This window comes from Stenella coeruleoalba, assembly GCF_951394435.1.
Source record: "Stenella coeruleoalba genome assembly, chromosome: 8".
In the NCBI taxonomy this organism is placed as follows: Eukaryota; Metazoa; Chordata; class Mammalia; order Artiodactyla; family Delphinidae; genus Stenella; species Stenella coeruleoalba.
The window spans coordinates 40,496,168-40,523,629 of record NC_137154.1 but is presented as its reverse complement, the minus strand read 5'-3'; the positions used below and the strand labels follow the sequence as shown (position 1 = coordinate 40,523,629).

Genomic DNA, 27,462 nt, shown 5'->3' with positions numbered 1-27,462 from the left:
CCATACTGTCTCCAAAATGCCAAGCTAAAGTTCATTCTGGTTCCAACATCATCTGTTATCTGGTGATAAATGTCCATCCCTTTGAGAACTAGAGTCCTCTGAATGCTTAAGTATTTCTGTTGAATAAGTTGTTCAATAGATATACCAAAGTCATAGATTCAAATGCTCATGACACCTTTATGGCATGTCACCACAAATTTCTCTCCAGCTTGATGTCAATCAATCAGTAATCTTCAGATTTTGCCATTTAACCAGTTGTCCTTCTGACAGTTCAAATATCTAGTTTTTATTCTTCAGCATTTCATGAGATCCACAACAGAAACATGAAGCAAAAATTTTACAAGTAGGTCACTGGGAGTACTGGCAAGAGGTCCAGTCTTATTTCTCCTGCTTAGCTGCATTTTCTAGCTCATGAGGACGCAGCACAATGTTTAAGTTGTTGGTTTAATACATATGTTGCATTCTGGAGGACAGCACCCAACGTGGCAGAATGTCCCTTTGATGGTGCCTTATCTGAGTCTTCATCAGGTCATTCCACCATTTTGTAAACGATACTTCTGGGGATGGGCATGTGGAAAGCCAATCGTTGCACTTTCTTTGAGGTAACATGGCTATCTTTGTCCCAGCCAATATTGTGTGGGACACAATATCAATAGATCAGGCATTCTTAAGTCCATGAGAGGTGGTGCTGAGCAGGGAGAGCAAACTCATATCCATAGTATGTATCAATTGTGATAAGGACAAATAACTACCCCCTGTAGGGTGTATGGAGTGTTCTCTGGACCCTAAAACAGGCTAAACCTATAAGATTAAACCGGTAAATTGAAGTAGACACTTGATCATCTCAATATCCAATTTCCTGCTGTTCTGCATCTTAGTTAATTACAGGTGGAAGACAGCCTCAGTAATTTTGATGGCCTACCTGCCAAGGGTCATCACCACTCTGTTTACTACCACAGTAGAGTTCCTGTTGCCTTTGATCAGTGAATAATCCAACTCCAAATCTCACTATGAGGTTTGCTTTCCCAGGGTCACTGCTGGGACTGTCTTAGCAAGGGTTTCCTAGAAAACAAGATCTGTGGCAAAAACTTAGCATCCTAACATTTTAGAGGAGAGTTTAATCCCAGGATAGTAAAAGTGAAGGAAAGCAAGAAGTGAGGCAAGGGAAGGGGGGAAGACAAACACACAGGGATGTGCAACTGAGTTGGCCACTACCTCATGGATAACAAATCCGATGGATTGCTTGGTCTCACAGAGGGGCCAAGTAAGCTCTTGCTGCACCTTTGAAACAGTCCGTGTGCGGACTTGAAGGGGGTGGAGGAGGAAAGGGGAGACAGGGATCAATTCGTTTGCTTCCTCCCATCTTCTCCCATGGATTTAAGCCCATCCTAGGTGGCATTACTACCTCCTGCACCAGGGAGCTGTTGAGAGAAGCAGAGCTTCTGCAGGTCCCTCCTTCTCTATCAGCCCTATGTCTGGGGCCGCTTGATCAGAGTGTGTGGGGGGGGAAAGGGGCAGCTTCATTGACCTGCTCTATGACCATGGGAATTGCGTTAAGGCTGCTTGGTTGTGGCACAAGTAATGAAAAGTAGGTGTGGCCATAAGAATCGGAGATATTGCATGAACTGGGTCTGATATGGGTGTGTTCAGAAAATAGTGATTTTCCCCAGACCGATACCTTAATGGACGTTTCTCTGCCTGGAAAATTCCACAGGAGTAATCAAGAATACATTTCCAGCATGAATTCCTGTAAAAAATTTATACTTCTTGCTTTCCCTAGGGCACCTAGCAAAGTGCCTCCCACAGAAAAGGCTCTGGGCGATTTGGCTTTAGAAGCCCTACGGTTCTTACAAAGCCATCTCCAGTGTCTGTTGGACCCAAAAGACAAATTACCACACTCGTCTATGTAATTAGCTTTGCACAAAGTGTACATATTAGCAAGAATATGAAAAAAAAACCCATTCCTGACATTTAATTTAAGTACCTGGTTCATTTCTATAACTTAAATCTCAACCTACTAGAAATGATTTTTATCCTTTCTTGAACAACTTTACTATGTTTTTTTTCTCTTTGAACACACAGGCATTTAAACTATTTTTCTTAGCTAGGACAAGACATTTGAATTCTCATGCCTTTTTATAATTCAAAGCTGTTTAATTCTGAACTTAAAACAAGAAGGAATACCCATTAGCTTAGATTACATGTTTAGTGGTACATTTTATGTTTAGTTTGTGGGGAAGAAAGGGGATGGGTGGGTGGTAGAAGGTAAGAGGAAATCCAAGGAAGTCTAGAGATACATTGATTGGTATTTGGAAATGAGAGAAGGCTTTTTGCTTGTTCTTTCTTTTTTCCAATCAGGGAATCCTATATTACAACCAGTTAAGATACTAAGGTTTCTTATCAGCATTGGTAAATTAGTTTTCTCAATCAATATTTCAGATGCTTGAACTATAATTATGTGAAATTCACCCCATGCCAGTAAGTTATATCCTTCAAGAATTCATATCTCAATATAATAAATAAAAACCATCAATCATTGAGATAGTTTAAACAGTGCCAATATATGCTTTATAATATATGGTATATATAGTTTATATTATAGATAACATATACTGTGTATATTTCCAATATTGTCTTATTGTACAGACTATTTAGACACTCCTACAGTGTGTATCGAGGGTAACCACCAATACCTTCCCATCGGGGAATTGAAGAAGCCCTTAACCAGAATTGTAAGAATTGTAGATCCTTTCTAACCCTTTTTTTTTTTTTTTTTTTTTTAACCAACTAAGAATCTCCATCCCATGCTCTATCACCCAGACTGATCTTCCTAAACTGTATACTTCTTGGCACTATTGATAACCCACTTATTACTGAGGACTCTCAGCCTGTCTGCCTTCAGTTGCCTCAAGTTCCAGTCCTGATGCAGAGTTTATCAGCAACAAACTTCTGCAATACAGGAGATGGGACTTTGGATATACTTCCCTTCAAATGCCTGAGAAATGCCCTTTGCTATGTGCTACCACTGAGGGAATTGTTTCCACAGTTCATCTTTTTAACACTTATTTACTTATTTGTATATTTTTCAGCTTTATTGAGTTATAACTGACAAAATTGTGAGATATTTAAAGGGTATATCTTGGTGATTCGATATACATATACATTGTGAAAGGATTTCCTTCATCTGGTTAATTCACACACCCATTACCTCACATATTTATATATTTATTAATTTGGGGCAAGGCTTGAGAATTCAACACATATTCACTGAGTGTTCACTTTGTGCCAGGGGTCGTGACAGGTGCTGGGAATACAGAGGGGAGTTAAGACAGGTCTGGACCCTGGCCTCCCAGACCCCACACTTTAATAGGCATTTGGGACGATTTAATAAGCTGTTACAGTCCTGAATACTGGGCTTAGGGAACTATAGGGTGCCTTGGGGTTAAATAACAGGTTGGGGGGGCATATTGGTACGCTTCTGTGCAGGAGGACCTGTGTGTGATATGTGAGGGAAGAATGTAAAGAGGTTAGCTAGATGTGGAACGTTTTAGCATTCTCAGAGACTCAGGTGATTAAACAACGTTGGCTTAAGTGTTGCCTGAAAGAGCCCCCTTTATTTAAGATTGTCCCTTGGGCTTCCCTGGTGGCGCGGCGGTTGAGAGTCTGCCTGCCGATGCAAGGGACACAGGTTCATGCCCCAGTCCGGGAAGATCCCACATGCCGCGGAGCGGCTGGGCCTGTGAGCCATGGCCGCTGAGCCTGCGCGTCCGGAGCCTGTGCTCCTCAACGGGGGAGGCCACAACAGTGAGAGGCCCAGGTACCGCAAAAAAAAAAAAAAAAAAAAAGATTGTCCCTGTCTCCCCAAAAAAACCCACGTTAAGTGCTGGGCTACAAGTCAGACAGGCCGGGGTTTGAATCCTTGCTCTCACAGTGAATTTTCAGGGTTTTTTGGTTGTAGACAACAAAATTCACTCTAACTCTAAGCAGAAACGTGTTTGTTATGGGAGATTAGGTAGGTTGAAGACACTGGGGAGGCCAAGGAACCACACGCCTGGTTACTGCCCAGCTAAGAACACAACTTGGGGAAACACTCAAACACACCACAAGTCTGTTCCAGGGGATGCCACTGCCTCTACTGCTGCTGCACCTGTGACGTTGGGGACCAGAAACTGAATTCCTACACAGCTGCTCCAGAAGAAACACATGAAGAAACCACAGAGAGGCTCCCCCTAGTCATTTCTGCCTCCAGGTGTTGCTCGTGAGACCCTAGGCTGCACCTGGAGTCCAGTTCCGAGGGTGCCTGGGTAGTGCTGTTTCTAATTTCCAGGCTCTGTGATGCATGTTATACCAGAGAAGAACTGGAGTGAGTGTTGAATGAGCCAGTTTTCTTTATATGTCACATCCCAATTACTAGCCATCGAAACTTGGGGAAATTGTTTAATCTTTCTGAGTCTCAATTTTTTCAATTGTAAAATGGAACTGGTAACAGACCATATCTCATAGGGTTGTTGTGAAGATTTATAAAATAGATAACACATGCTGTGAAGATTAATACAATAGATAACAAATGCTAGCACTTAGCCTAGATGTATGAAATCATGTTATCTTCTATTGTTGCTATCAATATTATTGTTACTATTGTTATTGGTATAATAAGTGCCCCTACCTCAAAAGGAACTTCCTGCCCAGGGAAATAGCTGAGTGAGGCTGTCTTCTGGCTTTGCTGTTGAACTACCCATTCTGAAGTGAATACACACATATAACTGTGCCAAGTGCAGGGACTAAAGTGCATTATTGGTAGACAGAATGGATGAGATTGGGGATGGAACAGGAAAGGGTAGACAAGACTTACAAAACAAAAACTCCTGACTGCCTGTTTAACTATCTAAAATTCAACCATGAACTCTAGTCTTTTGGGTCTCTTGGGTTTTGTTCTAGAGTTCTTTAAGAATTGCAACAAAACCATTGCCAAACCCCTGTCTTGTATTTGCCGGCTGCCTATTTTTTTGGCCCCACCGTGCAGCATGTGGGATCTTAGTTCCCTGACCAGGAATTGAACCCATGTCCCCTGCATTGGGAGGGCAGATTCTTAAGCATTGGACCCCCAGGGAAGTCCCTGGCTGTCTATTTTAATTGCAAATCTTCCATAGTAAGACAGTCTCACTATGGCAGAATTTATCTTTTCTTAAAATTAATTTTTATTGAAGTATGGTTGCTTTCCGATGTTGTGTTAGTTTCTACTGTCCATCAGCAGAGGAATGGATAAAGAAGATGTGGTACATATATACAATGGAATATTACTCAGCCATAAAAAGGATTGAAATTGGGTCATTTGTAGAGATGTGATGGACCTAGAGCCTGTCATACAGAGTGAAGTAAGTCAGAAACAGAGTTTATCTTAATAGTGGCTGTCCTACCATCTTAGAGGGCCTGGAATTGTCATGCTCCTCAGACCACTTGCCAGCTGCTCAACTCCAATTAGGGTCCTCTTAGATCCTCTCCCTGCAGACCATAATTTTTTTTTGCTGATAGTTGTAACTAGGAACCCCTATTTCATCTAGTACCAATTAGTGCTCTCCCTACTTCTCTTATGACGCAACACTTAGTCCTAAAATATGTTGGTCCCCACAAGTCAGCTGCCTAGCTCTCGACCTCATTTCAGCACCTTCAGAGTGGAAGGGGGGGCTTTTGGTTTCCAGTTCCCCCAATTTTCTGGTTGGGTGTTGGGGTGAGATCCAGACCCTATGACTTGAAGTATGACTCAGACTCTTGAGTGATCCCTCCCCTTGTGGAGTCCTGATCACTGTGTTTCACCAGTGAGATCTGACACTCAGTGCTGATTGCTTCTGGAATTAAAAATCTGCCCTCTTAGACACTACCAGGCTGGACAACCTAGTTTTCTCCTGCCAGTCTCTGACTACAAGCTAAAGGTTGTATTACTCCAATCCCTGTACAGAGGTCTTCTATCCCAAAGGTCCAACCCAGTTCCACCAGGATTATGACTAAAGTGAAATCTTTATGAGCCCCCTAAGGAAAATCCTATGAGAATGAGATGGAAACAGGATAGATACCTTTGGAGGAAAGGGCCAGCAAGCATATCTGAGAAGATCTTTGTGTCATTGGTCTGCACGGCCAGCCCTGGTGACACCATTGTTCAGAATTTGAGGTACAGGGCAATTTGTATATATAGCATCCCTTCATTTTCAAAAAGGATTTATTTTCACCCCCCAATATCCTTCAATTTCTTTATCCTAAGGAGCTCTGCTGCTTTGGCAGTTTTCCTCTGGCTGCATTAGTTGGAAATCTCTCTGAGCACCTCTCGTTGGCTGCTGATCCCTGTCTGCCTTACAGCATGTAAGAGATGACCTCTCTCCGGGAATAAGCAGAGGGATTTCTCAGGAATAACTAAAAGTCTTTTAGAGAACAAAGCCTTCTTCCAACCACTTATAATTTTCCTCTGAGTGCTCAGCAAAGAGAAATAGCTCATGGAAATCTCCCTCCTTGCATTTACCCTTTGAGGGACAGCAAGCCATTTTCTGTCCATTATATAGAGCTGTTTGGGCCGAGCAGTAACTTAGATATGCCACCTTTTCATGGAAGGGTCCTGTCTTTAATATGCAGAGTAGATGGAAACTTGTAGAAATGTGAGCACGTTGTAAAAAGGATTTCACATTGCATTGTGAATGATGACAACATTTTTAATCGAGAAGAGCATTGCTGTGCATGAGCCAAGAGACTCTTTCTCCTGCTGTTGGGAACTGTTTCCTCCAAGACTCATCCCACCAGTCCGTCATCAGGTGAGAGTGTTTCTTGGGCCACGTGCCAGTTCTTGGATGGCTGAAACGCTTGCCTGGACTCTGGCTACTTGCCCCACAGTGCTCTCAGAGTCACCCACAGTGACTCACGTAGAAAGCTGTTACCTCATTTTGTTGACTTCCATTGTGTGGGCTGACGGTTGAGTTTAGTTGGAAGAAAGGAAAATGAGAACCAGAGATGTGGTGACTAATTGACAATCTCAATTACCAAATGACACATGAGAACATAGCGGCTCTTAATAAGGAAGGTAAGAGCTTTGCCCTCTACTGGATTTCTTTTGCTATGAGCTACTGGTGAGTCACAGCTGAGCTGGGGCCAGGCACAGTGAGTTCAAGGGGGTTGATGCAATGGCATGAAGATTTTTCAGTGAACAACTTCCAATGGGATCTCATGAGGCAGAGGGTAGAGGAAAACTCCCATTTCTACTGATGGAAGGCCATAATCTAGAGAAATCCATTCACTGAGTGGCTGTCCCAATGCTGGTGTAGCCCAGATCTGAGCTGAGGTCTACCAACCCCTTACAAGATAGTCAGCTCAAACCCTTATTTCATGCCTTATTATCTCTCGGTTCCAGCTTCTGTGTGTGCTGTCTTTGATTCTGCCTCATGTGGACTCTGAGATAAAAACTCAATACCTTCCTTGATTTCCTCAAAAAACTCCAGACCAACAAAACAGAAAAGATTATAATCAACTTTATTAAAGATATGGGGGTAAAAGGATAAGTCACATCACAGCTTGATAGGTAAATAGGCTAAATTTTCATATTAGGCATTTTTGTTGTCTTCAATTCTTTTGTCCCTCACCTTATCCCTTAACTACCAAGAAGAGTTTCTCCCTTGCTCTTCACCCCCTGTGAGTTCTGGGGCTTCAGCTGTTTCCTCTTTCTCCTTTCACCCATTGCTTCCAGACTGCCCTAAGGGAACTTTAATTTATTTATCCCTCTATTATATAAAACAATGCAATTTTCCCTAACTCCAGATCACAAACTTGGATGTCCAAAAACATCGATGATCTAACAAGACAGCGGTGATAATGAATAAACAGAACAAACTAACAAAAAAGCAAAAAGAGTAGTTATACCACTATTGTTCATTTTACAAATATATGCTAGGTGCCAGGCACTGTTCTAAGCACTGTCCATTTCTAAACAGAAATTTGTACAGTATGTCATCTCTGCCTTCTCAGGATTGGTACCTGGTTTCAGTTGGGATATCACATCTGCTGCCCTTAGGTCAAGTGTTTTGGTCAACTCTGATTCATGCACCTGATAGTTCAGTCATTCATTCAATTCTGGAAGACAGACATCACCTCTGACCTATGCAATTTACTCACTGTGGAGAAGTAGTCAACTAAGGAGAGACTGGGCTCTGGTCTTGGGACTGGAGGCACACTCTCTGAAAAGTTGTAGGGTGCTGTTATGGTCTTCAGATATACTGAAGGGATGCAAAGAAATGATCAAAGGAATGTGATGGTCTATAAGGGAGTTAATACGGTCCCCCAAGAGCCTTCTGTAACAATTATGGCTGGGTACCTGGGGGAGATGTTTGGGGCTGCCTACAGTTCACTCTACTCTCCAGGCCTGTTTGACATGGGTGATCTCAGGGGACCATTTATCAAGAGCTTCCTGCTTCCTTAAATGTGTATAATTGCTATGAGAGAGGCAAATAAACATAAATATTTAAAATGTGGGCTCTGGAGTCAGACTGTCTATGCTTAAATCCTGCCCTTAAGCTTACTAGATGTGACATTAGGCTAGTACTTAATTTTTCCATCCTTGTGTTTTTCAAATGGGTAGCAAGGATAACAGTATCTACTTCACAGGGTTGTTATTAGGTGTGATGGTTAATTTTATGTATCAACTTGACTGGGCTACAGGGTTTCCAGATATTTGTTATACATTATTTATGGGTGTGTCTGTGAGGATGAGATCAACATTTGAATTCACAGACTGAGTAAAATATATTGCCCTCCCCAGTGTGAGTGGGCTTCACCCGATCCATTGAAGCCTGGAAAGAATAAAAGGCTGAATAAGGAAAAATTCTTTCTTTCTGTCTGGCTGTCTGTGAGCTGGGACTTTAGTCTTCAGACTCAGACTCAGACTGGAACTCTATTATCTGTTCTCCTGGGTCTCCAGCTTCCCGACTGTAGATCTTGGACTTCTCAGACTCCCTAATCATGTGAGTCAATTTCTTATAGTAAATATGTTATGTATGTAATTTCCTATTGATTCTATTTCTCTGGAGAAGCCAGATTAATACATAAGGATTATGTAAAATGATCTAAGTAGAGCTCTTAGCATACTGCTAAGTGTTGCAGAGTAAGCATTCACATACATCCATGATTCTTCAGATGTTTATCACATCCAGCCTTTGTGCTGGGCACTGTTCCAGGTACTGGAGATACAGTGGTGAACAAGATATTCAAGGAGACTGCTCTCAAAAACCTTACTTTCTAGCGAAAGAAGACAATAATATACAAATAAGTAGATTACAGAGATAATTTCAGAGAGTGGTAAGTTCTGTAAAGGAAGTTATACAGGTTGATGTCATAAAGAGACTGGAGGGACTTCTTTAGATAGGTTGGTTGTGGAAGGTCTTTTTTAAGTAGGTGACATTTGATTTTAAGTTGAAAACTGAAGAGTGATAAGGAGCCAGCCATCAAAAGTAGTGGTGGTAGTAGTGATGGTGATGTGTGTGTGTGTGCACGCGTGCATGTGTGTGTGTGTGTGTGTGTATTGTGTGGTGTCATAGAAGGGGAGGATTGACAGATAAGGAAGACTTTTCTAGACAGAGAAACCAGCAAGTGCAAAAGCTCTGGAGTGGAAAAGGTCTTGGTGTGTTAGTTCTAAGACTTCCAAAAAGTCCAGTGTGGGTATACAGGTGAGGGGAGACTGGTACCAGAGGGTGCTGGCAAGATTGATGGGAGCTAGACCATGCCTGTCTTAAAGCTATGGAAAAGCATTTAAATTTTTTATCCTAACTATACTGGAGAGTTGTAGGAAGAGGAGTGACCCAGTATGATCTATGCCTTTTACTTTTTTTTTTTTTTGCGGTACGCGGGCCTCTCACCGTTGTGGCCTCTCCCGTTGCGGAGCACAGGCTCCGGACGCGCGCAGGCTCAGCAGCCATGGCTCAGAGGCCCAGCCGCTGCTCAGCATGTGGGATCTTTCCGGACCGGGGCACGAACCCGTATCCCCTGCATCGGCAGGCGGACTCTCAACCACTGCGCCACCAGGGAAGCCCTGATCTATGCTTTTAAAAGATCACTCTGAGAGTTATGTGGAGAAGGAATTACAGAGCCAACAGTCAAATCCAGGAGACTAGTTAGGAGACTACTGGAATTGTTCAGGCAAGAGATGATGGTGGCTTGGACTATGGTCCCTTGTTGCCATGGTCTGAATGTTTATTTATCTCTCCCCACCCCTCAGTTCATATGTTGAACTTCTAATGCTCAATGAGATAGTATTAGGAGTTGGGGACTTGAGAAGGTGATTAGCTCATGAGGGCAGAGCCTTCATGAATGAAATCAATGTGCCCATTAAAGAGACCTCAGAGAGTTCCCTTGCCCCCTTCTTCCATGTGAGGATACAATGAGAAGTCTGCAACCTGGAAGAGGGTCATCCCCTGACCATGTTGGTACTGTGATCTCAGATTTCAGCCTCCAGAACTGTGAGAAATAAATTTCTGTTGTTTATAAGCTACCTAGTCTGTTATTATTTTGTTACAGCTGCCTGAATGGACTAAGATATTGGTGGAGACAGATAAATGGTTGGATTTGGGATGTTTTTAGGGTGGGAGAGTAAACAGGAGTAGAGTAATAGTTAATATATCTAATCGCTGGATTAGATACAGATGAAGGAAAAGGAGGAATTAAGAATGATACCTACATTTTGAGCTGAATCCACTGAGTTATTTGTGCTGCCGTTTACTATGATGGGTAAAAGTGAGGGAAGAAGAGATTTGGACAGAAAAAAAAACCAAAATTCTTTTTGGACATGGTTAGGTAGAGAGGCTTATTAGACATCCAAATGAAGGTATATGTGATTTACTCAATTCCCATTGAACCCCTTCTTGCAAGCCTTTTTACAGAGATTAGAACATTAAAAACATTTCTTCTCAGGTCCTCTTGGAGTGAGAATTCCACACAAAATTTAGGCAATCAGAGGCACTGGCAATCAGAGACATTCATAATTCATTTGGAGGGCAGAAGTGAACATTTTAGGATGTTGGCTGTATGAGAGGAAACTGGATATTCTGGGGCAACCATGGAATTCCCTGGAGTCAAAACTGATATAGGTGAGCAGCAATGGACTTCCCACTACATTTCCGTGGGATGATTAGTTTCTCCTGGATGTATTATTCTTGGGTGTGTGGCATCTGGACCTGATTCTCTGGCCCTTTAAAAATTTCTGTAAGCTACTCAATACCTTGTAACAAGTACTGTCCTGTTTAAATTAGCTTGGAGAATTCTGTTATACACAACTAAGCACCCTGATGAATACAGAGTCAGATGTTAACAACTAGCATTATTGCTAAGAGACATTCTGCCATCTCCCAGTCCTCCAGCCTTTCAGGAGTGAGTATGAAAATTTAATTTTAACCTATCAAGATAGCGAGCTGAGAACACCCATACACGAAAAAAGCCTGATATAATTATCTTCAACGATAAACAGAAGATATGCCCCAGTAATTTCTTGGCCAAGGAAATTTCTAAGATGCTAGGTATGAGAAAATAGGGTCTGTTCAACAAGAAATAACAAACCAAGTCATGAAAACTAATAAATCAGGATTGGAATCTCCCCTCCCCCCACTGCCCCAAGTTCATCCAGCATTAATGAGTCTTTGGCAGCGTGTCCTTTATGTTTTCTTTTGATTGGAAGGGCTTCTGTGTGTGTTTGAGTTATTGCTGCAAGAGACTAGAGGGTACTGGTTTTTCTGGTGTTTGCTTACTGATGAAATAGGCACTGAAGTTAATGGACCCTAAGACTCAGGCACCACGAAAGGCTTTCTAAATACTCTGAGCAAAGACCTTATGAGTCAGATGGGTGGGAATAGTTGACAAAGTGACATCAGCGTATCACAGCCTGTTTGCTAATCTATCACAACACAGTATGGATGGGAAACTTATTCTTGCCTATTTCTAGGGAGGGTCATTAAGCAGTGGCAGACTCTTTATATTATAAAATGGGCTATAGCAGACGGTCTTAGTGCCTCATCAGTCTTTACTATTCCCATTTGTACCTATAGCTTTCTACTGCAAGCACCTATGACTCTCTATCTGGGAATTTTCTCAGGCCACAGAAGCCTGGCCATGCAGGACTGGCCAAGATGTGCTAGGGAGTTAGCACCTGTGGGAGCACCCCTAAACTGGTGATGGACTGGAGTTGGTGGATAAATAACTTACCATTTTTCGGGGTGGAATAATTCTGATGCTTTCTCTCTAAAGTGTTCTGGAGGATCTCCAGCAGGATAAAGCCTCAATTACCTGCAGCAGTAACCTGCTTATTATCATACTCTATAATGGTTATCTTCCCTTCCCTGTCTCATTTCCCTGTTCCCTTACTGGTACAACTCCCAAATAGATGGTTTATACCCAAATTCTTGTCTTGGGTTCTGCCTCTGAAGAAACCCAATGTAAGACAATGGTTAACGTGTTATAGCACTTACTAGTTGCCATACACGGTTCTAAGCACTTTATGTTTATTACCTGTTTAATCCTCACAAAGCCCCATTAAATAAGCAATATGATTATATTCATTTTACAAAGGAGGATCCTGAGGCGCAGAAACTTTGAACTATTTGTCTATGGTGAAACAGCTAATAAGTGTGAGAGCCAGGATTTGAACAACAGGCAGTTTGGCTCCAGAATCTGTGCATTTATCTACTACTCTGTACTATAGATTGTCATCCAGTACTGTGGCCACTGGCTAAATGTGGCTCTTTACATTTCAATTAATTAAAACAAATTAAAATTCAGCTCTCTGGTTGCACTGGTTATATTTCGTGTGCTCAAGAGCCACATGTGGCTTGTGGCTATTGTCTTGGGCAGCATAGATTTGGAATATTCCCATTGTTGCCGAAAGTTCTATTGGACAGCACTGTTATACAAGACCCTCTTTTAAACTTATGGTCTGTCTCAAACTTCCTTAACATTATAGAAACACTCACTTATCCAGAAACACCCTCTATAGAAGACATAGTTGAGGGCCAGAAAAAGGGCCAGGAAAATGCATTAGAGCTCTTTACCATTACTCATAAGAGAGACACTCAGATCCTTCCCTTAACCCTCCTCCTTCTGATTTGCTCCAGCCAGTTCTACTGAACATGTGTCTATCATTTTCCTGATGATGTTGAATTAGCAGGTGAAAATTCAGGTAGACTGGGCCTGGGGCTAGAGGCAGATACATTAACGGTGACCAGAAGAAACCATCACAACCCAAAAATGTGATCCTGAGATTCTGACTAAGAGGATCTCATAGTCAACTGAATATGAATAACTAATATGCTAACTGAAAACAATGGACCAAGAGCTCAAAAGCACAGAAGTTGGAGTCAGCAGGTGTGGAGGTAAACAGTCCAACTAATTTGGATGTTTGACATAGGATGCAACACTGTGACTGATGTTCTCTTGATGACGGCTGTGAGTCATCCAGAGAAGGTTAAGAGGAGCATGTCATGCATTTTAAAAGGGTTTCCATCCAAAATGGCTTTTAAAAATGTGTGTTTTCCATTTAGAGTATGTTTCAGTTACCTGGGAATTTACTTTAGCTAAAACTCTCATTATTCTGAGAGTGTTGACTGCAGGAGATTTGACTCTAATTAGCTTTACAAGAAAGTTTTAAGGACCTGTATTTCTACTTTCTTTGCAGCGTGGAACAATGCTCTCAGACAGGGAGGAGAGAGTCAATTTGGGTCCTGTGAGTCTGAGCCAAGAAAGAATTTTAATCATCTCAGAGGAACCCAACCTGAGTAATTCCTTGACGTCATTCACTGTCCATCTCTCAGAGTGACCAGCTTGGGTCTGGGCCACCATGCTTTGCTCATTCTCTGGAAGGTACAGACAACTCTAAAAATATTCTCTAAGAAGGGACTTCTGTGGGTTAGATGTTGGCCTCTCTATTTCTCTGGGGTTTGGAGGAAGAAGCCTCCCGGCTGGTGGCCTGTGATGGGGAGTGGGACTCAGTTGAGTCGAGTGTCCAGTGGATTGAATGTAATTTGAGGGTTCTGCAATGACTGTCTGTATCTCCTACCCTTCAGCCAGTCTTCTTAACTGGCTTAGCAGAAGAGAAAGCTGTGTAGAGACATACATTTCTAGTGCAAACTCTAGTAGGGCAGGGAAAGCCATCAAGAAGCAAGGACCCCAGACAAGCTCAGGGCTCTGAGGAATTGGTTGCTTCTGTTGGTGGTGTTATAAGATGGGCTGAAAATTGGAGTGTTTGCAAGCCTTTAAAAGGAGTAGTTAGACCCAAGATTTCCTTCTATATCCTATGTAGTTAGATGACTAGGTGTCAGAAAAGACTGCAGGATTACCATAATGAATGGTAAAACTCCCAGCCTCCTTTATTACTTATTGGCTTATACTCCACCCCACAACTCCCATCCCGCTGACCCTTGCAGGAGTCCTCTTAGGACAAATGAAAAGCCAAGGGAAAAGACTTACAGTTATTCATTTCATAGTTTAGCCCCCCCTCCCCCAATAAAATGACAAGGTTGCTTCTCATCTAATCATTCTATATTCAGGTCCATCGATGGACAACTCTGCCATCCTCATCTTCTGATGAGCATGTTATTACTTCCCTCTGAAACATAAATCAGCAGCTAGGGAGAACTAGAAATGTGCGGGTAGTCTCTAAAGTGAGAAGAACAAAACAAACAACCTATGTTTAACAGCTTCAGAGAGCTAGAAGACGATGTTGCACCCATGAAATAAAAACAGGAGGATGTAAAAAGTAACACAGAATTTTTAAAAAGCTATTGGAAGTTAAAAATATGATCAAAAGAATTTAAAAACAATATAAATTTGAAAAAAAAAATCTCCCAGAAAGTTGAACCGAGAGAGAGAGAGAGAGAGAGAGAGAGAGAGAGAGAGAGAGAGAGAGAGAAAATTATCAAAGAAATAAAGCAAGAAAATTTCCTTGAATTGAAGAACACGAATTTTCTTATTGCAAGTGTTCTCCCAGTACTTAGAACAATAAATAAAAATAGTCCACACCAAGGCAAAACATCATGGTATTTTAGAAGACTGGAACAGAGGGAGGGAGAGGGAGAGGGAGGGAAGGAGAGGGAAAGTGAGAGAGAGAGAAAGAGAGAGAGGAAGAGAACTTATAAAAAATAGAAATGGATTTCTCAACAGTCACACTGGAAATAGAAGACAGAGAATACTTTCACAATTCTGAACGCAAATGATTTCCAACTTAGAATTCTATTTCCGGAAAAATCTATCATATAATGTTGAGTTTGCTCCACCAAAGTGAGGTAGTAAACCAAGAATGAGGGACAAGTAGGACCTAGGAAAAGGAATAAACAGGTGATGGGCAGAAAGAAAATTAAACAAATGAAAAGAGAGGGAATTACTAACTAAAAACAAAACATACAAAGAAATGTAATCAAAGTACAATATGTGGCTCAGCTAGTCTGTACATGGTCTTCATAATATAAACACTGAATATCTATTTGACAAATAGATGATATTACTATAATGAAAGGGTGCAAGGATAGGTATGTGTTTTATTTGGGTGGAGGGTGATATACAAGGACTCTTGTTAAATACACCACTGTAATATAAGCATCAGGAGGGCAGGGGTTTTTGTTTCATTCACTGTGAGTTGCTAGTGCCTAGAACAACGCCTGGCACATAGTAGGTCCTCAAGAAATATTCATTGAGTGAATAAAACTTTCCCCTAAGGAATATTTCTCCAAAGAAATTTGTAAAGAAAGCAGAGAGTAAGTTAAAGCAAATAAAAATAAACTTCAGAAGCTACAGTACATGGAATCTGTTTCTCTCTACAATTTAATGACAGTCATTTTCAAAATTTAAAGGTTAAGTACATAAACTAGTTAAACCAAGCATCGAAACATTTGAGAAAATTTAAAAGCAAAAGATATTCCTGGGAAACCATTCGCTGTAAATCCTCATGCTAGTTAGACTGGGGATGCCTTGAAGCTCAGAACAGTTCCAGGAAAATCAAAATGTAATTTTCTCGATTTAGAAAACACATTTTATTGACTTTTTCTTCCATTATGTCACAAATATAATAAAGGATGGGTTGAGGAAAAATGCCTTATTTTGCTTTTCAAGCTGGAGTTCAGAAGAGAAGCCCTTCCTCTCACGTTAGATTCCAGAAAGTTTTCACCATGACACTGATTCCTTTTATGAAATAAAAAGAGGTGCGTCTTTGGATCAGCAATCTGCTTTTCCATCTAATGGATCTAAACTGGGTGTAATTCACCTTGGCTGTGAATTTACTGCTGACTCTTAAGGGAATGAACTCTTGGAACTGTTCATTCATCGTCCCCTCCCTCACTCCCCTGTCACCGAACATTTGCTGTGCACCTACTATGCTCCAAACACTGTGCAAAGACACTAGTGGAGGAAGATTAGGTTAAATAATTCTGGGTACGCAGTGCTAAAATAGCCGGTCCCTTCGGGGTATCCAAGAAGACATTGAAAGCGCAGTACCAGGACAATTTGTGTGAAGATGGGCTTCCTGGTCCTGGTGCGCACTCCTCTTTCTTGTCAGAGCTCAAGGATCTGAGTCTCTGCAGCTTTTATAGAAACTTTCACCAACTTTACCCCAGGCAGGAGCTCTGCTCGGATTGTGGGCTACGCATCGCGTGCCTTTGGAGTGGAAGGCGCCGCCGGGGACTGTGCCCCGCTAGAGGTGGCAGCAAGGCTGTCGGTCCTAACACTTCAGAAAAGTTCTAGTGACACAGACAGAGTCTCTGGAGAGGCTGTCAGCTTTTCAGTCCTTAGCCCCAGGAGTTCAAAGTTACCTCTAAGTTCATATTTTGGGGCCTCTTGGGAGGCCAAAACCCAAACGCGACTCCTGCGCTCTCTGCGGGCTTCCCCGCTCAGCTCGCCACAGATAACTTGGAGGAGGCTAGGGAGCGTGGGGCCCAAGCTCTGGGGCCTTCCGGACCTTCTCTCCTACCCCGCCCCCTGTGCTGGTCCTCTCTGGGGAGCGGTGCTTCTCGGAGCTGCTGGGACGGGCTCTACTCTCTGCCAGACCTCAGAGACGGTGGCAGTGGTCCGGGAAGAGGCGGCGAAGAGGGCGGAGGCGTTAGTCATCTCCCAGCTGCGCCTTTCCACCTGGCAGCCCCTTTCCCCGTCCAGAGTCCGGGAAAGGGACGCAGGAGTGGCCCCTCACATTTGCAGGGCTCTGGGAGAAGGGGCCTCAAGTAAAGGCCAATTTGGTGTCACCGGTTGCATCCGGAAGCGAGCCCTACCATTGGGGCGCAGAGAGACAGTCCCACTGTTACAGCGGAACCGCTTCGAGAGCAGCGCTTTCTGGTGTGGGATTACAGGGGTCCTGGGAGTCCTCCTGCCCTGCTTCGTGCCGCCAGAGCCCGCAGCCACCTTCTCGGCGCGGCGCAGCGTTCCCGGGGGTAGGGGAGACTCCGGGTCAAGCAGCCTCTGTGCCTTCTGCCCGCCGGGGTAGCAGGCCCGGCAAGAGTCGCCCCGGGTTTGGCGGCCCGGATTCTTTGGGGCTGTGACCTGGAGTTTCGGTTGCCCAGGTGCTGGAGGGCGACCCGTCTTCGGCCCGCAAGAGGGGTTCTGCCACAGAAAATAAGACCCGGAGGGCCTAGACAGACGTCCCCTGAGCTCCCTTCTGACCTGCAGAAACGGTCGTCACCAGCTGCGGACATTCCGCCAGCCTCTGGCTTCGCTCCCTGCTCCGCACCCCTGGGCGAGGCTTCCGGAGAGGCTTCGCGAGCTCAGGAGGGCCCGGCGGGAGCACTTGGGGTCGCAGCTACCACGTTCAGCAGGGCTAGCCTGAGGGCCTGAAGGTGGTTGCGCTCCTTCACTTCTTCCGCACTGCCTCTACCCCCATGACACTCTACGCCCCTTCGGCCAGAGCTGGGATCTTCTCCCAGCTCCCTGGTGTCGCGGGCGCCCGCCGCGCGGACTCCAGACGCGGCTTTCCGTAAGGAAAAAGGGAAAGGCAGAGTCCGTGCGCGTGCCTCTGCTTGTGTCTATGTCCGTGCTTGGGGGACAGTGTGTACCCCTGTGCATATAAAACTTGCCTGTTTCCGAAAGCAGAAACTCGGGGGGCTGCTTTCGGATCTGGGCGAGGTCGGTATGGGTGGATGCGAGCTCCCTCCTTTGCGAACAGCTGGTGAGGGCGCATCTGCTGCAGCGAGTGCTGGCGATCTGCGGAGTGTCTGTGTGTGAGTGCGAAAGGAGAGCGTGTGGCTGGGGTCCAGGTAGGTGAGCGCTGGACGTGCACCCTGCGGGAGGCGTGAGCGCGCGCACCCGCCGGCCTGTGGCTGCGAGTGGCGCGTGTGTGAAAGGGCAAAGGTTGCCCCGTTGGTAGGCGCTGACCCCGGACAGCTCTGCAATCAAGGGCTTCAGGGAAGTGGGGCTGGGGTGTAGGGCGAGACAGGTAGAAACCCGGACACAGGCGTCCTGGCCCAGCAGCTTGGAAAACAGAAGGCAGAGGCGCCGGACAGCTGTGTAAACCAACTCCAGCGCCGCAGCGCTGGATCCCCGGTTAGAGTGGGGGATGCAAAACCCGCAGTCGAGAATTCGGGAGCACGAGAGGAATGCCTAGCCCTCTGCGCAGACAGTGCGAGTCCTCTCTTTCACTCCTACCCGTCCCAGAGAAGCGAGAAGAAAGAGGCTAGGTTGCCAGACTGGCAGCAAACCAACTTTGCGGGGCCCTGGGCGCCAGGGCGCTGTTGAAGGAGAGGACGGAGTGGAGGATATCCCAAATCACCCCAGTTGGTCCAGAGGGATCAATTTTTTAAGGGCCCTTTCCCCCCACCATCCCCTTCTTCCACCGTGGTCTATTTCATCTGAGATACCTTCAGAATCTAAGGGACCAGGCCGGAGTCCCTACTGGCGTGGCTGGAGGGAGTGCAAGGCCGGAGTTCAGGCACAAAGAAAGTGAGAGAAACTCTGGCCCCTCACTGTCGGTGACACCAAACTCTACACAATTTGCTCCCACTTTCTGGACGTCGAAGTCTCTCCGCTCTCTCCGAGCCCTCCCGCTGCCCAAGCAATGACCTCATTGCGAGTGACAGCCAGAGCGGATGGTTCCCCTCCCTAGTGGACTGGTGTGCGGAGCGCAAGCAATGACGCAATCGGAGCTGGGTCGCTCCTGGCCACTTTGGATTGGCCGCGCGGGCTCGTGGGGACCTCCCCGCCCCCCATCAGTGGCATAAGAGCAGAGAGCTCCGCGGGGAAGACGCCCACAGCAGGCGTTTTGTCCATCCGGGTGGACCCGCATCTCGCGCTCTCCTGAAACTCGAATCGCCAGGTGAGAACTTCCCACTCTGCTCACTCTTAATTACCAGCCTCTGCATAGTTCATCTAATTTGCCCCATCTGCCTGCCTGCCTCTCTTTGCTTCTCACGGCCATCCCGGCCCACCTATAGCCAGGTGCTGCTAGCCGTCTCTCCCCTTGGAAGAAGACAGGAGACTGGGGCTGTCAGCTCGTTTTCTTCTAACTAGCTCCAGTGGAACCGCAAGCATCCCCAGGGCTTCGCCTGGGCGCTGGAAGTTCCGTGAGCCCAGCCCTAGCTTCCTAGCCTTCCTGGGTCTGCAGCCCCTGCATTTGTGCCAGTCCTTTGCGTGCAGGATTCTTCCCGAGTTTGGTCTGGGAGTGCCCTGAGCAGTCTGTGTCCCGAGGGATCACGTTTGGTTCTCAGGACGGTTGAGCCCTGAAACTTCCTCTGAGGCGCCTCCAGCCTGCAAGCGTCCCTGGGGCATTGGCGCGGGCTTGGGGCAGTGCAGTCAGCCGGCCAGAACATTGAGCTGGCGCCCAGCACCTGCTGCTAAACTGCGCTTCAGCAGAGGCTGGCTGTTCGGGCAGAGCCGAGAGACGCCAGTAACCGGCACGTTAAATGATCCCCAACCCAAACCCACAGACTGAGAGATTAGCGCTCCTTTCCAGTTTACCCTTACTGCCTTCCTTTCCCAACTGTTGGTGGCAAAGTCCAGAGGAGGTGAAGGTGGTCCTAGATTTCTCAGTCCCTATGAAGACAGGCACAGTCCACAGCAAGGGTGGGTTCTCGCTTGGTTTCTGCATAGGGCAGAAGGTGTGGATTTATGTGCATGTGCATGGCTTCTTCCTGGCTTTCCACGGGACAAAACCGGAATCCCCCACCCTCACCCCAGGACACCTGTTTCTGCTGTACCATGCGATTCAGTGTAATGTATATTTTGAGATTCAAAGCAGCTCATCTGGCAAATGAACCGAACTGAGCCGTGAGGAGGTGGGGTAACCTGCCCGAATTCTCAAGGCAGTTGTGGCAGAGGCCGGGCCGGACTGGAACTTGGGTCTGTGGGCTCCAGGCGGTGCTTGGTCTTGGTGCAGTGGTAACGTCATTCTCCCTTTACAGAGAGGCATCATGGGCTTCGGGAAGTCCTCCCCCTTCCTGGCTTTCAGCATCTTGGTCCTGTGCCAGGCAGGCAGTCTCGAGGCAACACCACTCAGGTGAGACAGCCTGAAGCCACGAGAGCATTCCCCTTCCACTGCCCCTGGGATCAGGCGGTTCTGTGCCTCTGAAGTCACAGCAGCGGGAGGCTCACAGTGAATCAACACCCTCAGGTGTACACTGGGCTTGAGCCCTGTGGGCTGGGAGTCAGGAGAGCCACATCCTCAGGGATAAGCCACGGAGACCAGGAAGCCTGGCTGCTTATCCTGGGAAGGAGGCAGGCAGGGACTTAGAGTCTGTGTTGGGTTTGCTTCCTCTCTCCAGGTCTGCTTTGGAGACCCTCCCAGATCCCGGGGCACTCAGTGAGAAGGAAGGGCGCCTCCTGCTGGCTGCACTGGTGAAGGCCTATGTGCAGAGCAAGACCAATGAGCTGGAGCAGGAGACGGAGGACTCCAGGTAAGGCTCAGCACCCAGCCCTGGCATATTCACGAGGACATATCCCAGAGAGGTAGGAGAGACCGCATCGGGCCAAGAGTTCAGCAGATTGTCCCTGTTCACCAGGACCTGGGACTCAGTCATTCTCAGCCTACGTGGAAGACAGAGGTCCACATGCAACTGGAGGGACTGTGATTAGACACATTAAAAAGATCCATTCCTGAAAGCTGTTAGGAAATGAAATGGGGAGGTGTGGAATCACTTACTCTGGGAATTGGTCTTGCCCGACTAAGGAGAACACCCAGCACTGGATGAGTTAGGACTGGTAAGTGTGAAGCCAGGGGATGGGCTGTTATAGCTCTGGATGTCTTAGAAATTTAACCTGTGTATGTTGTTCTTTCACACCTGCAAGGCACCTTCATGGCACATTTGCAAGGTGAAGCCAAAGGCCTTGCAGAGGGTGGGGTCAGGTAGAGCAGTGTCTGAGGTAGGTCCGGGGCCTTTAGATGTGTAGAATCTGTGGAGATGTGCATGTTCTCATGGGGCCAGACACCCCTCCCCAGTCGCACCTCCCTGTGCACCCTGAGCTTGGAGCTCACACCATCAGAGTCACATGTTGCACCTGCATTCACCCTGAGAACCTCTCTGCAGAGCATGAAGGACTGAGCAGCATGTGGAATGCCAGAAAAGGTCACCCCTTCCCCACCACAGCCCTTCCCCGCACTGCCCTGGCTCAGCGAACCTCTGAGTTCTCCTAATGGAGGATGCGTGAGCCACCCTCCTGCCTGCCCCTCTCATCTCTCTGCTCCAGGCACCCCCTCCTGGGTCTAACCTTCTGCATGACTGCCCTCAGGGGCAGCCCTGGTGCATGGTTTTGTCTGGCATGTCTTTTCCCTGCAGCCTGGATGGCTCCAGAGCTAAGCGGTGCAGTAATCTGAGTACCTGTGTGCTGAGCGCGTACTGGAAGGACCTGAACAACTTTCATAGATTCTCTGGCATGGGCTTCGGGCCTGAAACACCTGGCAAGAAAAGTGACATAGCCAGCAGCTTGGAGAGGGACCGCTCCTCCCATTTTGGGGTGCCCCAAGATGCCAAGTGAACTCCTTCCACTCACTCCTTCCTGATTTCCTTTCTTGCTCCCATGGATGAAGTTAATGCATGCAGATTTTGCCTGGATTGCTCTTCAAGCTGGTATTGGTAGCTTTGCTTATGACAGAGAATGCTGGGGACCACAGGATGGAAAGAAAGAGAGCAGGACTCACAGACAAGGTTAGAGATAAGAGAGTGAGGGAAGCTTCTGAGATACCAGAGAATGTCATGGGCAGAGCCGTCCAATTCCTGCTTCATCCCTCATGCCTCATCATTGATGAATAAACCTATTTTCTAAAAGGATTTGCACTTTGGTGGTCATTATTCTGGTCCCTGTCCCAGGCCTGAGAGTGCCCAGGGCCTATGCTTGAAAGTAGCCTTAGCCTTAGGGTAGTAGGATGCAGGACTTGGTGAGGGTCCCTGTGAACCAGCTCCAGCAATGAGAACAGGTGTGCTGAGGAGCAGGTAAGCATTTCTGGGGGATGATGCTGCAAACCCTGTGCTCTGAGCCTCTTCCAGGTAAGACTTCAGGGAATTTTCATTTTTCTATGGAAAGTGGTTTTGTTGGTGCTCGTGGCTAGGGTATGGCGTCTATATGCTCCTTACATGTTGGGGTGGGCATAGGTAAGGAGTGATAAGTATAGGGTTTTAGCACTTGCCACATGGCTTAGAACTGGATTTTTTTGTGAAAATCTTTGGGCAGGGCTTCTAGCAAAGGCCGCCAGGCCATTTGCCCTAACAGCTTTGATAACTGCATTTAGGAGAAACACCTATTCTTAAGTGGTGTGTCAAAGAGCTACAATTCCCTTTATGAAGGCCTTATGGGGTAGGCTCCTGCCCCAGCCTCTCACTGACAGGCCTTCTCTTTTTCTCCATCCTGCAAAGCAGCATCACTGCCCAGAAGAGGTCCTGCAACACCGCCACCTGTGTGACCCATCGGCTGGCAGGCTTGCTGAGCAGATCTGGGGGTGTGGTGAAGAGCAACTTCGTGCCCACCGATGTGGGGTCTGAAGCCTTTGGCCGGCGCCGCAGGGACCTTCAGGCCTGAGCAGTGCAATGACTCTGGGAAGAAGGTGATTGCCTTGTACTGTCAGATGGGAGGGGAAGGGATTTGGAGGTTAGGACCCACATTTTGAAACCCACTGGACCTAGCTGCAGATCCCTTCTCTCCACTTACATTATTCTTCTTGAGTTAGTGAGTTCCTTCTACAACTCAGCTTGAAATCAGAGCACTAGGACAGGCTGCAGAGATGCAGTGTCATCTTTCTGAGAAAAGAGAAAAAAAAAAAAAAAACTTGCTGTATTTAGAAAGGTAGGGCCTTGCAAATCTTAGCCCGGGCCACTTGTCATTAATGAACCCAGTTTCAGAAAGTACTCAACTCTTGATCAGTATTCACAGATTCAGACCAGAGGGCTATAATCATAATACTACTGCTAATATTAATAGTTACCATTGAATTGTTTGCTTATCATTTGCCTTCAAAGCTTGCTTACATCTCATATCCATAATTTATAAACAGTGTTCAGTTGAAGAAGCACTTTTATAAATTTGTGTTCTTTCAGTAAGAATTGTGATTATTTTCTTCTTGTCCTTCTGATTCTCCTAATTCTCTTTCTTCTTCTTTTCCTCTTCCTCCTCCTCTTCTTCTTTTTTATTTTATTTCTTTTTCATCTCAGGTTACCAGGAAGCTGAACTCACCACTTCTATTAACTTCTGTTGACAACAACTTGGTGAGGAGGCCCCAAGGAAGATATACATGTTTGCATCCTAGTAGATATCAAAAAAAAAGCACCTTTGTCACTTGAAAGGAATGAAACTGAATGCAAAATAAGCTAATTCCATATTTCTTGTGCATCTTTTTTATATTTGATTCTTTGTGCAGTAAATGTGATGGCATCTCTCATTAGCTTATCTGGTAGCAAATTGGTTCTTTGAAAGCTGTCCTGTTGACCATGGCAGCTCTGGCAAATCTTAGGGGGACATTAAATCACTGCCTCTATGGCCTCTGGGGACACATGGTAATGGTGATGCTATGCTTTATTGTCTAAGAACATGGTTGTATAATTTGTTTAAAGAAATGTCAATATTGTGCCATTTGTGAACTTCATTAAGATTAAAGACATATTTTGGATACACTTGTTTCAAGACCCGGTTGGTTCATTTCAAATTGTCTTCCTATTTGATAGCAATAATAATAATAATAGACATATTTTGAGGGATGACTATGGGCCAGATGATGTTCCAAGGTAGTGCTTTATACCTATTAATTCAGTTACTCTTCAGGACAACTCCACAGGGCTAGACCCCATTATCATTTCCACTTTACATGTAGGGAAACAGAGGCATGGAGAAGTGAAGTCCAAGGTCACACAAATAGACAGTGGCAAACACAGGTGCTGATTTCCAGAGGTTACAGTTGAAACCACTGCAGTGTATGCTTTTCAACAATGGCTCCTGTTGTTTTCCAGAGACCTGTGAGCCATTCTTTGACCTAGCTGCCTCACATGGTAGACCCTCAGATTTTTGAAGACAAATGGAAAATTTAAAACATGCAAACAACCTAGTCTTTATATAATAAAATGAATCCCTTCTACCCATTACTTGGTGCTATAGGCTGCATGTTTGTGTCCCTCCCCAAATTTATATGTTGAACCCTAACCCCCAAAGTTAGGAGGTGGGGCCTTGGGGAGGTGATTAGGTCATAAGGTTAGTCCCCTCATGAATGGGATTAGTGCCCTTATAAAGGAGGCCTGAGAGAACTCCCTTGCTCCTTCTGCATATAAATTTACAGTGAGAAATTTGCTGTGAATGAGGAAGTGGTACCCCACCAGATATTGAATCTGTAGGTACCCTGGTCTTGAACTTCCCAGCCTCCAGAACTGTAAGAACTAAATATTTGTTGTTTATAAGCCACCCAGTTTGCGGTATTTTGTTACAGTAGCCTGAATGGACTAAGACATTTGGCTTCAAGAAGGATCAATTTGCGGCCAATGTTATTACATCTATGAGCCATCTTCTTCCCCCAGACCTCCCCTACCACCCAATATATCCATAAATATTTCCCCTTGTATCTCCAAATGGGAAGGACTTTTAAATATAACCAAAATTCCATTTAACAATTAAATAGTTCAAATCCCTCAATTACCTTATATATTAGATATATGATATCATATATATTAATCTTATATAAATTATATATATTATGTATATAAATATATAAATATAAATCAGGGCTTAAATTAGGTCTTCACTTTGCTGCTGGTTGATATGTTTTAAGGCACTTCCCATCTAGAGGTTTCACCTCTATCTTTTTTTTCCCTCCTGCAATTTATTTGTTGGAGAGACTAAGTTATTTGTCTAATGGAGTTTCCCATATTCTGAATTTTGATGGCTACACCCTTGTGGTGAGGTTTAACATGCTCCTTTATCAATTGTATTTCTTGTGAGTGAGAGTGGGAAAGGGGAAAGAAAAGTGGAAGATGAGGTCAGAGATGTAATGAGGAAGACAGATCATGTAGGACTTCATAGGGCACAGGAAATACCCGGGCTTTCTATCAGTCAATTTCTAGTCCATAGAACAGAAACCACGTCAGTGATTTTAACAGAAAGTATACTCTAAGACATTGACTAAGTAGGCAATAGAGTACTGAAAAGGCAAAAGAAAACAAGAAATAGTGCAGAGATAAAAACCAAAGGAAGCAGCTACCATCCACAGGGCTGGGAAAATGAGGGGAAGTGGTGAGGGAATTAGAATCTAGGAACTTAAAGAAGAATTCTCAGACCATTGAGAAGGAAGGTCATCTGATGCTGATATTGAAGCAACAGCAGCACGCATTGAAGGGGTGCAACAAGACTGTTTTAGGAGTGTAGGAAAGAACACAAAACTGCAAACAGGAACCAATTTCCCTGGCAGAGTAGAGAAACTGGGGGTGATGCTGACAGAGACAGAAATCAAAATAAGAAGAAGCAAGTTTCTTCTTCATGCCTTCTTGTTTCCTTTGAGGACCTCCAATTGGCAGGGATCCACCTGACAAAGAAAAATGTGGTTTGCAGAGTTCCAGCCCCAGTGTCTCTTTATAAGCATATATATTTACATTTTTATAGAGAAAAGCCATTTTTTTGGCATACAGTTCAATGGGTTTTGACAGTGCATTTGAGTCATGTAATCACCATCACAATAAAGGTACAAAACAGTTTTATCACTCCTCAGAAGTCCCCCATTTCTCCTTTGCAGTCAGTTGCCCCCTCAGTCTTTAAACCCTGATAACAACTGTTATGTTCTCTCTCTATAGTTTTTAAAAATATTTATCTTTTAAAATTGATATATAATTAACATATGACATTGTATCAGTTTTAGGTGTCCAGTGTAATGATTTGATATATGCGTATATTGTGAAATCACCACAGTAAGTTCGTCCATCACTACACACAGTTACAATGTTTTTTCTTGCGATGAGAACTTTAAGATTTATTCTCTTGGCAACTTTCAGATAGATAATAGAGTAGTGTTAACTATAGTCACCATGCTGTGCATTACATCTCCAGGACTTCTTTATCTTATAACTGGAAGTTTGTACTTCTTGACTGCCTTCACCCATTTGCAGCTCCCTACCCTCACCTCTGGCAACCACAGATCTGTTCTCTGTTTCTATGAGTTCGGTTTTTGGGTTTTTTTCATACATAAGTGATATCATACAGTATTTGTCTTTCTCTGTCTGACTTATTTCACTTAACATAATGCCCTCAAGGTCCATCCATGTTGTAACAAATGGCAGGATTTCCATTTTTTAACAGTGAATAACATTCCATTATATATAAAACTCTCTATATACACCAATGTCTATATATCCATATCTATATCTACCCATATATCACATTTTCTTTATCTAGTCATCCGTCAATGCACACTTAGGTTGTTTCCATGTGCTGCTATGAACATGAGGGTACAGATATCTTTCCAAGACAACGATTTCCTTTCCTTCAGATAAATACCCAGGAATGGAATTGCTAGATCATATAGTAGTTTGATTTTTAATTTTTTGAGGAAACTCTACATATTTTCCATAGTGGCTGCACCAATTTACATTCCCACCAACAGTGCACAAGTGTTGAGTTTTTTCCACATCCTTGCTGACGTTTGTTTTTTCTTGTCTTTTTCATAATAGCCATTCTAACAGGTGTGAGGTGATATGTCATCGTGGTTTTGATTTACATTTCCCTGATGATTAGTGATGTTGAACACCTTTTCATGTACCTGTTGGCCATTTGTATGTCTTCTTTGGAAAACATCTAATCAGATTCTTCTGACTTTTCTGGAATGTCATATACATGGAATCAATATGTAACTTTGTCTGAATTTTCTTTTACTTAACCTAATGCATTTGAGATTTATCCATATTGTCGCATGTATATAGTTTGTTTCTTTTTATTGTTGGGTACTATTACATTACAGGGATGTACTATAGTTTGTTAATCCATTTATCCACTGAAGGACACCTGGGTTGCTTCCAGTTTTGGGCATTT

The 27,462-nt window shown here is 44.7% G+C and overlaps 1 protein-coding gene across 8 annotated transcripts in view; it reads left to right on the top strand.

Annotated features, from left to right (window-relative positions):
* The window catches only part of CALCB (calcitonin related polypeptide beta), a 157,601-nt gene extending 133,608 nt beyond the window's left edge, over positions 1-23,993 (top strand). For 5 of the 8 annotated variants that reach the window (XM_079928703.1, XM_079928706.1, XM_079928705.1 and 2 more), the window contains 4 exons: positions 13,685-13,869; positions 20,379-20,473; positions 20,739-20,870; positions 21,750-22,197. In XM_079928703.1, coding sequence (XP_079784829.1) covers positions 20,388-20,473; positions 20,739-20,870; positions 21,750-21,948 — 417 coding nt within the window. In that variant the 5' untranslated portion in view covers positions 13,685-13,869; positions 20,379-20,387 and the 3' untranslated portion in view covers positions 21,949-22,197. Of the gene's footprint in view, positions 1-13,684; positions 13,870-19,096; positions 19,295-20,378; positions 20,474-20,738; positions 20,871-21,749; positions 22,198-22,826; positions 23,012-23,615 lie in introns of those variants that run through there. The other 3 variants (XM_079928710.1, XM_079928709.1, XM_079928704.1) reach the window with 3 other exon arrangements.
* The last annotated feature ends 3,469 nt before the right edge of the window (positions 23,994-27,462 follow it).